The sequence below is a fragment of the Lampetra planeri genome, chromosome 11 (genome assembly GCF_965212315.1).
Source record: "Lampetra planeri chromosome 11, kcLamPlan1.2.h2, whole genome shotgun sequence".
Classification (NCBI taxonomy): Eukaryota; Metazoa; Chordata; class Hyperoartia; order Petromyzontiformes; family Petromyzontidae; genus Lampetra; species Lampetra planeri.
The window spans coordinates 597,244-610,648 of record NC_136117.1 but is presented as its reverse complement, the minus strand read 5'-3'; the positions used below and the strand labels follow the sequence as shown (position 1 = coordinate 610,648).

At 52.9% G+C, this 13,405-nt stretch overlaps 1 protein-coding gene across 13 annotated transcripts in view; it reads right to left on the bottom strand.

Moving 5' to 3' along the window:
• LOC144721414 (complement C3-like) overlaps positions 1 to 13,405 on the bottom strand; it is a 366,684-nt gene that overhangs the window by 111,277 nt on the left and 242,002 nt on the right. For all 13 annotated transcript variants that reach the window (XM_078599020.1, XM_078599027.1, XM_078599021.1 and 10 more), the window contains 2 exons: positions 5,135 to 5,294; positions 2,116 to 2,211 (listed from right to left, as the gene is read on the bottom strand). In XM_078599020.1, the coding sequence (XP_078455146.1) occupies positions 2,116 to 2,211; positions 5,135 to 5,294 (256 nt within the window). The remainder of the gene's footprint in view (positions 1 to 2,115; positions 2,212 to 5,134; positions 5,295 to 13,405) is intronic.

Here is a 13,405-nt window from a genome sequence, read left to right as displayed (position 1 = left end):
CCAGAGCCATCGGCAGAGCCCGCAGAGCCTCTTCGTCGGACCACCCGACCAAGGTGCAGGCCGCTTTGAAGCGGCATGAACTCGTGGACGGGAGGTAGGCGCCTTCGTTGAAATGGCTCCCCCCATGGAAGCTGCTGAATTTGGCGGGAACCAGCTCGGGCTCCATTGTCAAAATGGCAGCCACTTGCTGCGCCGCGCCCGCAGAAGGAGAAATGGTGGTCACTTGCATGGGCGAGAAAACAGTTCCCGCGCTGGCACGTCGGTGGAAGGTGAGCTGTCCGCCTGCAGCCCCTGCACTGTGGCTCCTACGGTGGGTGCAGCTGATCCAGACTGGATGACCAGCTGCGCAGCAGAGGAGAACAGGTGCACGAGGCGCCCGGTGAGGTCGCGCCACCTCTCCTTGGCTGGCGGCTGCGAGGGGCCGACGTCCTGCTCCTGCTGCTCTGCAGGTGCCGCCGCCGCAGACCCCAGACACACGACTGGGGTCCCGGATTCCGGGGCTGTTGAGGAGACAACGTCCCCGTCGTCCTCATCTCCAAAGGACACTACAGGTAGGTTCTTCCTCTTTGCTGCTTTTCAAGTAACTAATTTTCTTTTTCTTTAGCACTTCCGATGCCAAAATGTAGTGACTAATTTGGAGACAGTAAGACTTTGAGGCACTTCTTTATTTAGCAAGTGCCATCGGGATAACACACTATTATTTAAGACCATCTAGTGTCAGCGGCACTATTTAGCTAGAACAGTTGGTAGGCTGTCTGACTAGTGGCGCCCCGAGATGGTGAAGATGGAGACGATGACGAGAAGAATGGTGACGATGGACTTGAGCAGCACGATGGGGATCCCACTTCCAGCAACAGCCACGAGGGGTCCCTCTCATTCTCTCAGCATGGCCTCGCTCCACCCCGGTCATGCCCCCTTCCTGGAACCTACTAGCGGATTCTCGAGGTTTTCCGATGGATGCCTTCTGTAACCTTTCCCCTAGATCCCCCTCTCATGTATATCATGGACTGCTGACGTCAGTACTGCCGTACACTGCAGATCCCCTTTTTTGCCAACAGCCAGCGCTATGCCACTATATCAGGTTTAAGCCAAGTTCATGTGAGATGGTGGCGCTATTGATTTGGCATCATGGTTGAGATGAACCAGAGGTTTGGTTGAGATAATGCAGTTGAAATGTGGCAGCAGCTTGCCCGAGAATGCAGAATAGTTGGAACATGACATCCATGATACCCACACTTGCACTCTTTGAGGCTGTGATGCTGACGCTTTTCTATCACAACCTTCATGGCTTCTTCCTCCCCATCCTCATGATCATGCTCACCACGGTCACATACGTCTTCAGGATGATGTTGCGCATAAATTACTGATACCAATACAGTATGTGACCCCCAGGGCTGACGATGAGCAGGGTTAGTGACAGTCATGGAACTTACCCATTGCCCTCAATGTAGATTGCCATTAGGTTGCCACCACATGGATCATGCAGGTGGTGAATGTCGACAATTATCACGTAAACACTATACTGTAGGTACCATGCTGATCACATGAAGCGTAGCATTCGCCTAATTAATTCACTAATACAGTTATGTTTTGATTTGTGCCATTCTTATAGCACAAGCGCATCACGACGGTGCTGCTATGTTGCAGAGGCACTGTCTGCAGCAGTTTCAGAGTAGGGGCAATTTATTGCTATTCATAAACCCATTAGGTTACGTTACAGGTAACTTTTCAAATTTGGACCATGAGGCTAGAATACAATAGTCTATCTGTTTCAAGTGACAGGATCTTTAATGCTTACTGTGAAGCAGACAGTGTAGATAATTTTACGATTAATTCAGCTGCAGTAATAATCAGGCCTACCAGATTCAAGCTGTGAACCTCTGAAACAAGTCTCGAACATGATACACCTGGGCTCAGTGGTCGTGCGAGTGGCATGCAATTGGAAGGTTGTGAGTTAAATTCCTGATTGGAGGTTTTCTTAGTTGTTACAATGAGAGCCACTATATGGAAGTGAACAGCAAATTGATTATGGAGAAATCGCCACTTCCTGAGGAATGAGGAATGTAATGCTGTATTGCTTAAGTGTGATACTTTATATTTGGTGGCATTTCATACCAGAACAGTGTCTCCACAATATTCTTGTGCTTGTTGGATTCCGATGAGAATAAATGCTGTCATTGACACATGGCCTTCAAATCCACCCACTCCACCCTGAAAAAGTAAATGCATGTCAATCAATAGAAATTAATTTCGAATACAAATTAGTGTACATTTCAGAATGCAACAACGTATATTATTCAATATGCTTGTTTATTTCGAAAAGCATCATTCTCATGATTCTTTTTTCAGGAGGGTCTTGCCAGGTTTTTGCAATAGGTGGTGATTTTGCTGTCTAATTCCCAGTAAGTAATTTGCAGGTAGTTTTTCATAATTGTGATGTTTGGCCAATGCCAGTTATATTGTATGTGTTTTGTTCTATGGAGGAAAACTGGAAAACCCGTAAGAAATTCATGCAAAACAAGGAAAAAGCTTCTAAGTTGGGAATCTAACCGAGGACATTGTTTCTGAGGCACAAGTATTACCATTACACTATCCTGCCACCAATATGAAGCCCAATTTTAACCTTGCAGGATTCACCCTTGATAGAAGCCCACCATTCATATACATGTAGTCCTCTACTTACGATGGAGATGCGTTATGACGACCCCATCGTAAGTCAAAAATATCGTAAGTCGAAGATGGCCTAGCCTACCCAGGAGTCTTAAAGAATGGTGATAATTTAGCAAAAAAGAGTAATTTACAGTACCGTACTGTATAAACTATATACTGTATGTATTAATTACAATACTGTATTGCACAGTAAAATGTAAAGTAAAAAAAACAAGGTAAATTCTTAGCCTACCTATATGAACTGCAATTTAATAGAAAGTTTTTTCAGGAAACAATCCTATCTGCTATAAAAACGTTTAACATGCATTGAACGTATCATATCGTGGTAACCCTAAAATGAAATCGCTAAAGCTATCTATCATACATACAATTTTGTCGTATCGCTATCGCCATCGTAAGATCGAAATATCGTAAGTCGGACCATCGTAACTCGGGGATTATCTGTAACATTTATTCTGCATGATAGTAGGCTATTGCTGTTTAAGTAGAGCCAGTAGGCAGTGCAGTTTGTAAGTTACCTATAAAAAGTCCAATGAATTACTCCAGGATAAATAATTTCTACTTTGGTAAAATTATGTTTTTCTAGTCCATGCCGCTGGAGTGTTATTCATAACATTCAGCCATTCCTTTCGGGCTACATTAAGTGCTGTGGATAAAGCTTCAGAGGGCTATCCCTCTTCCTTGTTCTCTTCCCAAAAGCCATTCCACTCAATAGCAAAGCTACACTGAAAATAGAGGGAGACACCAAATAATGTAACACCCTCTTTCCACAGACTTATGCATAGCCATTTGGGGAATTAATGTCTGACACTGAACAGAACACAAGAAGTGGATATACCTCAACTTGAAAGTGTACAAATACTGAAAATGAAATTAAGAAATGAAGAGAACCAAGACGTGTCACATATCCAAACATTCTCCCAATGATTACAGGGAGTAGCCAATCGTGGGACGAATGAGAGCGAGACTGGAGGCCCGTGGCATAATCTAGAGAAACAAGTTTTTACCAAGGGTAATTATCTAATTTCATGTCGCCAGCCATTCATGAAGTGTAATTCATAAGATTAATCAAGAACACCAGAGCTGGTAACAAGAGCAGGACAGGCCACTCCGATTGCAGCAGACAAAACGGATCTCCAAAATGAGGCAATGTGTCGATCCTTCCGAGCTGGAAGCAGCCATGATGGGACCGTTCTTAGTTTCATTAATTCCTAGAACCAGTGTTGTCTGGCCAATCAGCAGCAGTGTTGTCTTACCAATATTGATGTTACCGTTGATTCTTTCCTCAATTTTCCACCAACATCTCCACCAGTACTCGGATTTTCCACTTTCATCTATTAAACATCAGGAAAATCCGCCCTCTCATTCCAATTTCTGCCAACAGACTCTTGGTTCAATCTGATATTTTAACCACCTGGACAACTCTTTTTTCTTGGTCTCCCTGCCTCTGCCCTCACTCCCCTCCTAACATATTTAAAATTATATTGGTCTTTAAACCTCTTCATGGCTTTGCCCCACCTTATCTTGCCTCATCTCTTTCCATGTCCCCTCTCGTCATATTCGTTCCCAAAATATTATCTTTCTCTGATTTTTTTTCTCCCTGTGCCAAAATCTGTTTTCGGTCCTTTTCCCTCCTTGCACCCCTCCACTGGAATACACTTCCCTTGCACATTAAGCAGTCCCCAACTTCTTAACCACCTTCCTTTCTCTCTTAAAGCTTACCTCTTTTATTTCCCATTTGCCTGATCCTCCCGCCCATCATCCTTCCACTCCTTCTCGTCCCTCTACTACCCTTTCATGATCCCGAATTACCCTCTTGCTGTCGCTCATTCCTCGATCCTTGTATGCCCCTGCCATCTAAATAATTATATTCTATTACCGTTTTGTAAGTTATGTCAAGCACCTTGAGTGAAGGCACTCTAAATATAATTTAGATTTGGGCTTTTCTTTTGTCTTGCTTCTGATGAAGTGGGACTTGTAGGCCATCTTGGAGGTGGCCTTCCTGCTATATTACTGGGACTGCTATCTGCAGGTATAAAGGGATGAAACGGAGCTTATGAGACTCCATCTTCTTGGCGTGATCCACCTTAAGTCGTTCAAGTGGTTAGCTTGGTTCCTTTCTGCCAGATCACCCTTCGATTCACGATGTCAGCCACCACCTGTGAGGCAATGTCCAGCAAGTCCCTTCCCATCCCGAGGTACAGAGAAAAGAGTGAGACTAATGGGTAGAGAGTGGGGAAGTGTGATGGGCAAAAAATCTTTATCTGCAATGCATTCCATGGCCAGAAGGGACTCTTTGAATGTTATTCGTAAAATAAGACCAGTGGCCAGTGGTATGGAAATAAATAAAGTGTGCAATGATCATTTTGACTTTCACAATGTTGATTGTATCCATGAAAACTTTCTTACAAAAGCTTTTGTCTCGACACACAATTATTACTTGTGATGTTATAACATTATAAACCTGCATATGGCGAGTCATGATGGGAGTATTCTCTCTGTAAGAGCCATCACTGTTCTGTCTGTTTTTAATGATCCATTTCACTGGCCCGCATAGCTCCTGGTTGTCCACGATGATGACACGCTTGGCTAGAGAGTACACCTTGACCACAAACGCTGTCAACCTGAACAATAAAAAACAGCAACATTATGACAATACTTTCAAGAAATTGCAATATCTTTAAGCACACTAAAACCCTCTGTTTGGTTTATATATGTGGATGACACAGTGGTTTGGCCACATGGCACATACACTTCATATAATTCTAAATCTCAACTCACAAAACCCATCCATCCAGTTCAAAATGGAAGTGGAGGTTTACAGAACTCTCCCATTTCTGGATTTTCTGCTCGGGCACAGCCAAAACGGTAAAAAACAGCGTTTACTGAAAGAAAACACACACTAACCCCTATATGAAAGCAGTCGCACCCTCACCTTGCACAGAATACCTGATCATCAAGATGCTTATACATCGGGCTAAGAAATTGTCAGATGGTGAAAGTCTGAGTGAGATTAAACATGTTAAAGAAGCGCTGGAATGGTTACAATGATGCACACATCAATAGGGCACTGAATGCCAAAACCAGATCAAATAGCGTACTTCCCGACATGCAACAAACTGGAAATTTGCCATGTGGGTACTTTCCAGACTGTACACCATGGAAACATTATAAAAATACACTTTGGAGGGGGGGAGCTCAATAATGCATATGTAAAGGAGAGCCGGCACAAGATTGCAGGGGGTTCGTCTTTTAATCCTTTTCTCCCATCCACACCTGTCCCCAGCTGTCCCAATCTCGTTCCCGCCAAAGGCCCCTTCTTCCCGCCCGTTCTCCCCTTATATATCCTCGATTACCCCTCCCACTAACCCTCCTATTGGTGGGAATCCTTCCCCTGACACCCCTACATCACCCCCCCCCCCCCCCCCCCCGGAGAAAAAAAAAAACGTCATCGGTTCTGCCTCCCCCATGGACCATTTAAGTCTCCCCATGCCTCCCCCCACTGACAGTGACGACAGCCCTTAACCCCCCCACAACCATACAATGCAATATAACACAACAAAATTAATTGCGCGGCCTGCCCGGGTCTCCAGCCAGCGTCCCGTAACAGCCCGGACATCCACAGGCAGCAGATGACCGTGGCGGCCCCCTCCTTCGAAGGCCCTCTCGTTGCGGTCTCTGGTTCGGTGGTGCCGGTGTCGCCTTGCCTGGTGCCGCTGTCTCTCCGAGGAAGGAGATTGGGAGGTCGTGCCACCACTCCGTCAGGCCTCACATGGGGCGCTGTAGGTGACAAGGGAACACAGGGCACCTAACCCCCTGCCGGTCGGCGCGTGGTGGTCGGCGACCTTGGCCCGGGTAGGGATGATGATGATGATGTTGGCAGTGATGATGGTGGAGAGATGTATGGCTTAAGGCGGGTGGGGTGTACAAACCATCATCGCTTACTCAGTTGGACCTGGACGGACTACAGTTGGAGTGCTTTAATGACCTCGACCGGCCCTTTCCAGGGTCGGTGCAGCTTTGGTGAGAGGCCAACCGGCACCTGAGGACAGTGTAGCCATGCCTGGTCCCCAACGTTAAAGGGCTTGGCTGTCACTGTCCTCTCCCATATCCGTACATTATTCTCTTGGCTCGTGGCCGATGCGGCCTCAGCTGCTTGGCAGGCCTCTCTCAAATAAATGAGGGAGGTCTTTAGTGCATTTGACCATGCGTCAGCTCTTGCGGGAATGTCCATCAGCTGCACCTCAATAGGCGGAACGGGATCCCGTCCATACATCAGGAAAAACGGCAAGAACCCCATTGCCACGTGTGGGGCCACCCTGTACGCCGCTAAGACCGATGGAATGTGGAGGTCCCAGTCCGAGTGGTTTTCGTCCACCACTTGGGACAGCATGGCCGCTATGGTGCGGTTAAGCCGCTCCACCATCTCATCGGCCTGGGGATGATACGGAGATGTTCGGACCTTTTTAGTGCCCAGGATAGAGCAGACGTCCTTCAATAGCCATGAGGAGAAATTCCTGCACCGCTCCGGTGCCCCCTTATCAAGGACATAGCCCCCCACGAAGGCATCGGCGATGGTCTGTGCCGTTTGGTCCGGGAGGGCCCACGCCATCGTCCACCTCGTGCAGTACTCGACCCCAACCAACAGGTATTTATTTCCCCGTGGCGTGACCGGCAGTGGTCCCAGGATGTCCAACGCAACCAATTCGTTGACCCTGGTCACCGTGATGGGCTATAGGGGCTTACCCGGGGGTGGCGGCTTTCGCCGCGCACATTCGACACAGGTAGCGACCCATCGGTGCACGTCAGGGGTCATGCCTGGCCAAAAGTACCGACCCTGTAATGTGTACAGTGTCTTCCGCCCTGCCAGGTGCAGCAGCTGGCGGTCGTGTACGTCCATAACCAATTGTTGACGCAGCGACTCCGGAACTACCAGGCATCGCCGGCGCCCTGTCGGGTCCCATCGCATGAGGAGGTCCTCCCATACGATGTACTCCTCCCCCCCGCCTGCCTCTGCTGAGGCGCGTAGCGTTCACAGTGGGGCTTCCTCCAGCTGTAGACATCTCCAATCGTCCAAGGTCAGCCCCAGGTCGGGGTCGGTCAGCTGGACCTCACCCTGTGTGCCCTCCGCCGTGCGTACAGGAGCGATGACCATCCCCTCTGGCCTCACCTCCTTGCAGCATGCCCCGCCTGTGGTGCATGCACAAGGGCCCTGGGGCGCCAGCCGGGACAATGCATCTACGTTGGCATGTCTGGTCCCTTTGCGATGCACCACTTGGTACCTGTACTCCTGCAGGCGCTCTATCCACCTGGCCAGCTGGCCCGAAGGCTGTCGATGCGGAGCGAATACTGCAAGGCCGCGTGGTCAGTGCGGACCGTAAATTTGCGACCATACAGGTAGGGTCAGAATTGCTGCACGAAGTGAACGACTGCCAGGAGTTCCCTATGTGTGACGCAGTAGCGCTGCTCCGCTGATGAAAGCACGCGATTACCGTAGGCGATAACCACCTCCCGACCCTGCTGGACTTGTGACAAGACACTGCCGATGCCCACATCGCTGGCATTCGTGTCCAGGATAAAGGGGAGGCCAAATTCCGGAAAAGCCAATGGTGGTGCATCTGTCAGACGTGAGCGCAGCTGCTGGAATGCCTCTTCCTCCAGAGGGCCCCAATAAAACCTCTGGTTCTTCACCGTCAACACGTGCAAGGGTTTGGCAATGGTTGCGAAGTTGGGTACAAACCGGCGGTAGTAAGAAACGAAACCCACAAACCGGCGTACCTCTGGAACCGTTGTGGGAACAGCCCAGGCCCTCATGCAGGCCGTATTTTCCGGGTCTGTAGCCACTCCAGATTCACTGACAATGTGGCCCAAGTAGCGTACCGACGACTGCATAAGGTGGCACTTCGACGGCTTGAGCTTCAAGTTCGTGTTCCGGAACCGCAGGAATACCTGACGTAATCGGTCAATGTGTTTATCGAATGATCGCTGAAGACAATGTGCGTCGTCCAGGTAGATGAGGCACGTTTCCCATTGGAGGCCTGCTAAGGCCAACTCCATTAAGTGTTGGAACGTCGCCGGCGCAGTCTGGTGGCCCATAGGCAGGCAGCTGAATTCGAACAGGCCCTGTGGTGTATGGAACGCTGTTTTAGTCCGCGTCTAGTGGGACCTGTCAGAACCCGGACAATAAACCCAGCGTACTGAAAAATTTTGCTCCCGCCAATGCATCCAATGAGTCATCGATACGTGGTAGGGCATATGTGTCGGCAATCGTGACGGCATTGGGCGCCGGAAGTCCACACAGAATCTCAGTGACCCGTCTGACTTCTTGACTAGGACCACCGGTGCCCCCCATGGACTCGAGGATGGAGAAATTAGGTCAGCCCGCAGCATCTCCTACACTGCTTGTTGAATGTGCCCTTTTTCCATCGGGCTCATTCTATATGTGTTTTGGCACAGGGGTGCGGCGTCTCCCGTGTTGATGTGGTGCTGCAACAGATTTGTGCGTCCTAGGTCGAACGGTCCGCAGCTGAACACGTCCGAGAACTCATGCAATAACGAGTACAGCTGATGTTTCTGGTCGGGCGGCAATCCCGGCTCAGGCCCCGCCAGCTGGTCCATCCACGATTTGGTCCCTCTGTCCTCGGACTGGCTGATGTTGCCTACAAGCTCGGGCTCTGTCCCGGGGGCTCCTCATGACAAGGGGCTAACGTGGGCCAGAACTGTTCCCTCCTGCACTGTCGCTGTTCTATTGGAGGTGTTCAGCACCTGAATGAACAGATGCTGGTTCCTCTGGACAATAGTTTCGGCTCCCACCAGCGCATGGCGATCCGTGGCAGCTGACGCGGGAGACACCAGGATGGGTGAGTCCGGTCGGGCTGTTACGAGGGAGGACCGATATCGCAGCGGAATCAGCATCTGGGCTGCCAGGGGAATGGAGACAGACTTACTGACCAGAGCCTGCACGTAAGGTACACCCCGGCCGGCCCCCTCCGCCTTTAGGAAATGGAGATGCGTTCCCTGGACTTCCACCCGCCCATTGGCCAGATCGATTTTCATTGGCATCCACCTCAGAAAGTCCGTCCCCAACAGGCAGGGTACGGGGAACGTTGCGGAGACAAGGATGGGTCCTGCTACCGAAAGCTGCCCAATCTGTATCGGGGCTTCAACCTGGCTCAGGAAGTCCATGCTGCCTCCATTTGCTGCAATGAACGTCGTCTTGACGGGGACTAAAGACCGGTTTTTATCCGGCAGCATCTCGTGCATGGTGCTCGAGATGATCGTGGCTGATGCCCCCGTGTCAACCAAGATACGTGCCGACACTCCCGCGATTTCACCGACCAGGACCGAGGTTCCTGACGTGGCCACTACTACCCGCCTTGCCAGCTTCCTCCATTGTGTGGCTGAGTCCGGCCACTGACCAGGCGACTCGTGAGATGATGGGGGATGGATGTGAATGGACCCAAGATGGGGTGCCCCCCTTTGGAGTGCGTCGCAGCAGGGTGAATGCGCCCTTGTTACATGGTGTGGGATCCACCCTGTGGTGTGGGCTGGGCTCCCCATGTGGTGCAATTTGCGTCCCCTTGGTGACGTAGGATGGGCCCCCCTTGTGGTGTGGGGGGGCCCCCCCGGGGGGCCCCCCCATTGTAGTGGGCGGTGGGGATTGGGGGGTGGGCCTTCCCGTGAGCCCATCACTTCTCCCCTCCCCTTCCTTTGTCACGGGGGCATGGGCCCCCTTCATGGTGTGGTCCCCCTGGTCCTGTCTCGCTACGCCACAAAGCGATGGTGAGGCGGGGCGTGGAACTGCTCCAGGGCGCAACGGCAATTGTGTGTGCTGTCTCAACCCAGGGGCCGTTGCCCCTGACAACTCGCCGGCGTCGCAGGTAACTAGTGACGTCACTTCCGGTCGCGACGTCACGTCCGCCCGCGAAACCAAACCCATCCGCGACGCCACTTCCGGTCGCGACGTCACTTCCGGTTGTGACATCACGTCCGCCCGCGACGCCACGTCCGGTCGCGACGTCACTTCCGGCCCCGACGCGGTCCCCGACCTCGGCACGATCCCCGGCGCGGTCCCCGACCTCGGCGCGGTCCCCGACCTCGGCGCGATCCTCGGCGCGATTCTCGGCGCGGTTCCCGGCCCTGGCGCGATTCCCGGCGCGATTCCCCCCGCGGTTCCCACCCTGAGGAGGCTCCCGGTGAGGTCGCGGCGTCGGGGGTGTAATTTTTCGGTCCGACCGAGAGGCCGGGCGGGACGGCGTCACTCGCCTGGATCCTGTCGGCGTTCGGCCCCGGCGGGTTCCAGGTGGCGTTGGCAGCCTCCGGCTCCGTGCGGCACCCCCTCGCCATATGCCCCTCTCGACCACAATGGTGGCAGACCCACGGGGCATTCTGTCGGGGTGGCTCGGCGCGGTGTTGTAGAGGCGGCTGCCAGCAAGGCGGCGGCTGGTCGCGCCCCTGGTCCCTCTGCTCCGCCAGCCCCCAGATCGCCGCGTACACCTCCCGCAGTGATGGCTCCGGCTTAGACGTCGGGGGTCTGTTCCCAGCTGCTCCACAGGCAGCCTGCGGCGACAGTGCAGGTTCGGCAGTTGGTGTCGCTGGACCCAGTAGCGCCACGGCAACGGCTCGGCTGTTCCCCCCCGCCGCGCCAGCCACCTGGCCCACGGGTGGCGCCCCGCCCATGACCTGTTCATGGGCTTGGATGGTCTGGGCAGCCCACAGCGAGGTGCGTTCCCCCGGTGTCACCACGGGCATTACAACGCCAGCGCGGCAAGCGTAGGCGATAAAGTGCTCGACCAAGAGGTCCTCGAGCGCTTTTTCATCCAGGCGAGGTAAAGCCCTCCTCGCCAACACGAGCAGTGCACCCCTGTAGGCTAAAGGGGATTCTCTAGCCCCTCGCTGGGGGTCCTGGAACCGTTTAAAGGCTCCTTCAGCTGGGCAGTAGATCTCCCCCAAAGCCTCGTAGGCCGTCTGTAGCGTGGTCTTGCTGTGCGAGGGAAGGGAGGTGTAAGAGGAGAGCGCATCATCGTCCAGAACGGATGGCAAAGCTCGTAGTGCCTCTTCGTCTGATCACTCGAGAGCGTGGAAGGCGGCCTCGAATCGGCGGACAAATGCCTCCCAATCTCCTTCCTCGGCCATGAACTTATCGACGGGCCCCAGCCGACGCGCCCGTCCGCCACCTGCTCTCTGTGTTGGGTGTTTAGCCCTGGGGGTTTTGGCGGGAGCGGTGGCGGCTGGCGTGACGAGGTTGGTTGTAGCTCCTGCCCGGCCGGCTGGTCGGCCTCCGGGTCCCATGGCCTCTCCTCCCGTGGTACGTGTGGGGGTGGAGGTCCCGGTGCTGGCGGGCCCCCCATAGGGAGCCTCTGCAGTAGCTCCTGGAGTGCCCTCTCCACGCGGGCCATGCGGTCCTCCATGGGCTACTCCAGGCGAGCCGGGCCCCCTGCTGCTGCTTTTGGTAGCAGGCCCCCTTGTTGCCCGGGATGGGAAGGATCCCCGGCCCCTGCTTCCTCTTCCCTTGGCTCTTTTCAACGGGTATTCTTCTTTGTAGCCATTGTAGACCCCACCACTGCCACCAGATGTAAAGGAGAGCCGACACAATATTGCAGGGGGTTCGTCTTTTAATCCTTTTCTCCCATCCACACCTGTCCCCAGCTGTCTCAATCTTGTTCCCGCCAAAGGCCCTTTCTTCCCGCCCGTTTTCCCCTTATATCTCCTCGATTATTCCTCCCACTAACCCTCCTATTGGTGGGAATCCTTCCCCTGACACCCCTACACATATATTTTGTGCAAGGCAAGTGAGCTGTGACGTCAAATCTGTCACGTGACCCGCGCATGTGTAGTGTAGTGGTTAGTGTGCTGCGCTACGAACCCGGCGACCCGAGTTGGATTCCTGCTCACGGCCACCACCGGTCCTGTGCCTCCCCTAGGTCGACTCAGCCCCAAACAATGAACTGGTGTGGTGTGTGAACATCGTCACTGGGGAGACAAAGGCGGCCAGGCGTGGGGCTGGCCACCCACCCCCTCTTGTGCCGTGCTGGCCTTCATAGGTGCTCGCTAACAGCACTTGCCCCCTACAGGCTACAAGGGGGATTTTGTCTTTATCTTGTGTGTGGGAGGGGACTGCATAGCGATTTGCGCGTTGCGCTACGAACCCAGCGACCCGAGTTCGACCACCGGTGACGATTATTTCAACTGCTCCTGGGCCTCCCCTAGGTCGACTCAGCCTCAAACGGGTAACTGATGTGGTGTGTGAACATTACCACTGGGGAGACAAAGGCGGCCGGGCGTGCTGCTGTCACCCACGATTAAAATACCATACATTGCAGGAGTAACTGATAAACTAGTCAGATTTTTGGGAAAAAAAACATCCAAGTGACATTTGGCACGGTAAATAAAATCCAAAAACAAATATCTGGTAATAAACATGTGTAGTGACAGAGAATGGGTCGCTACAGTGCGTAGCGCTGGTGACTGACAGAGACGAAATGTGGGCGTAACAGCCGATTTGCCAGCAGAGCAGGGTGTGGCAGCCGCTCTGGCAGCAAGAGCATGCAATGCCACGGAGTGGGTCACTAGGGTGAGTGTCGCTGGCTGATCGCAGAAGGGGGCATATGAGGATGTGGCACCGCGGCCGGCTGGCGGAGTACATGATAGGCCGGGGTAAAGGATGTGGGGCAAAGGTGATCGCGGGGACACGTGAGGTATAGCCCAGAACCTTCTGGTGGGATCCAGAATGGGG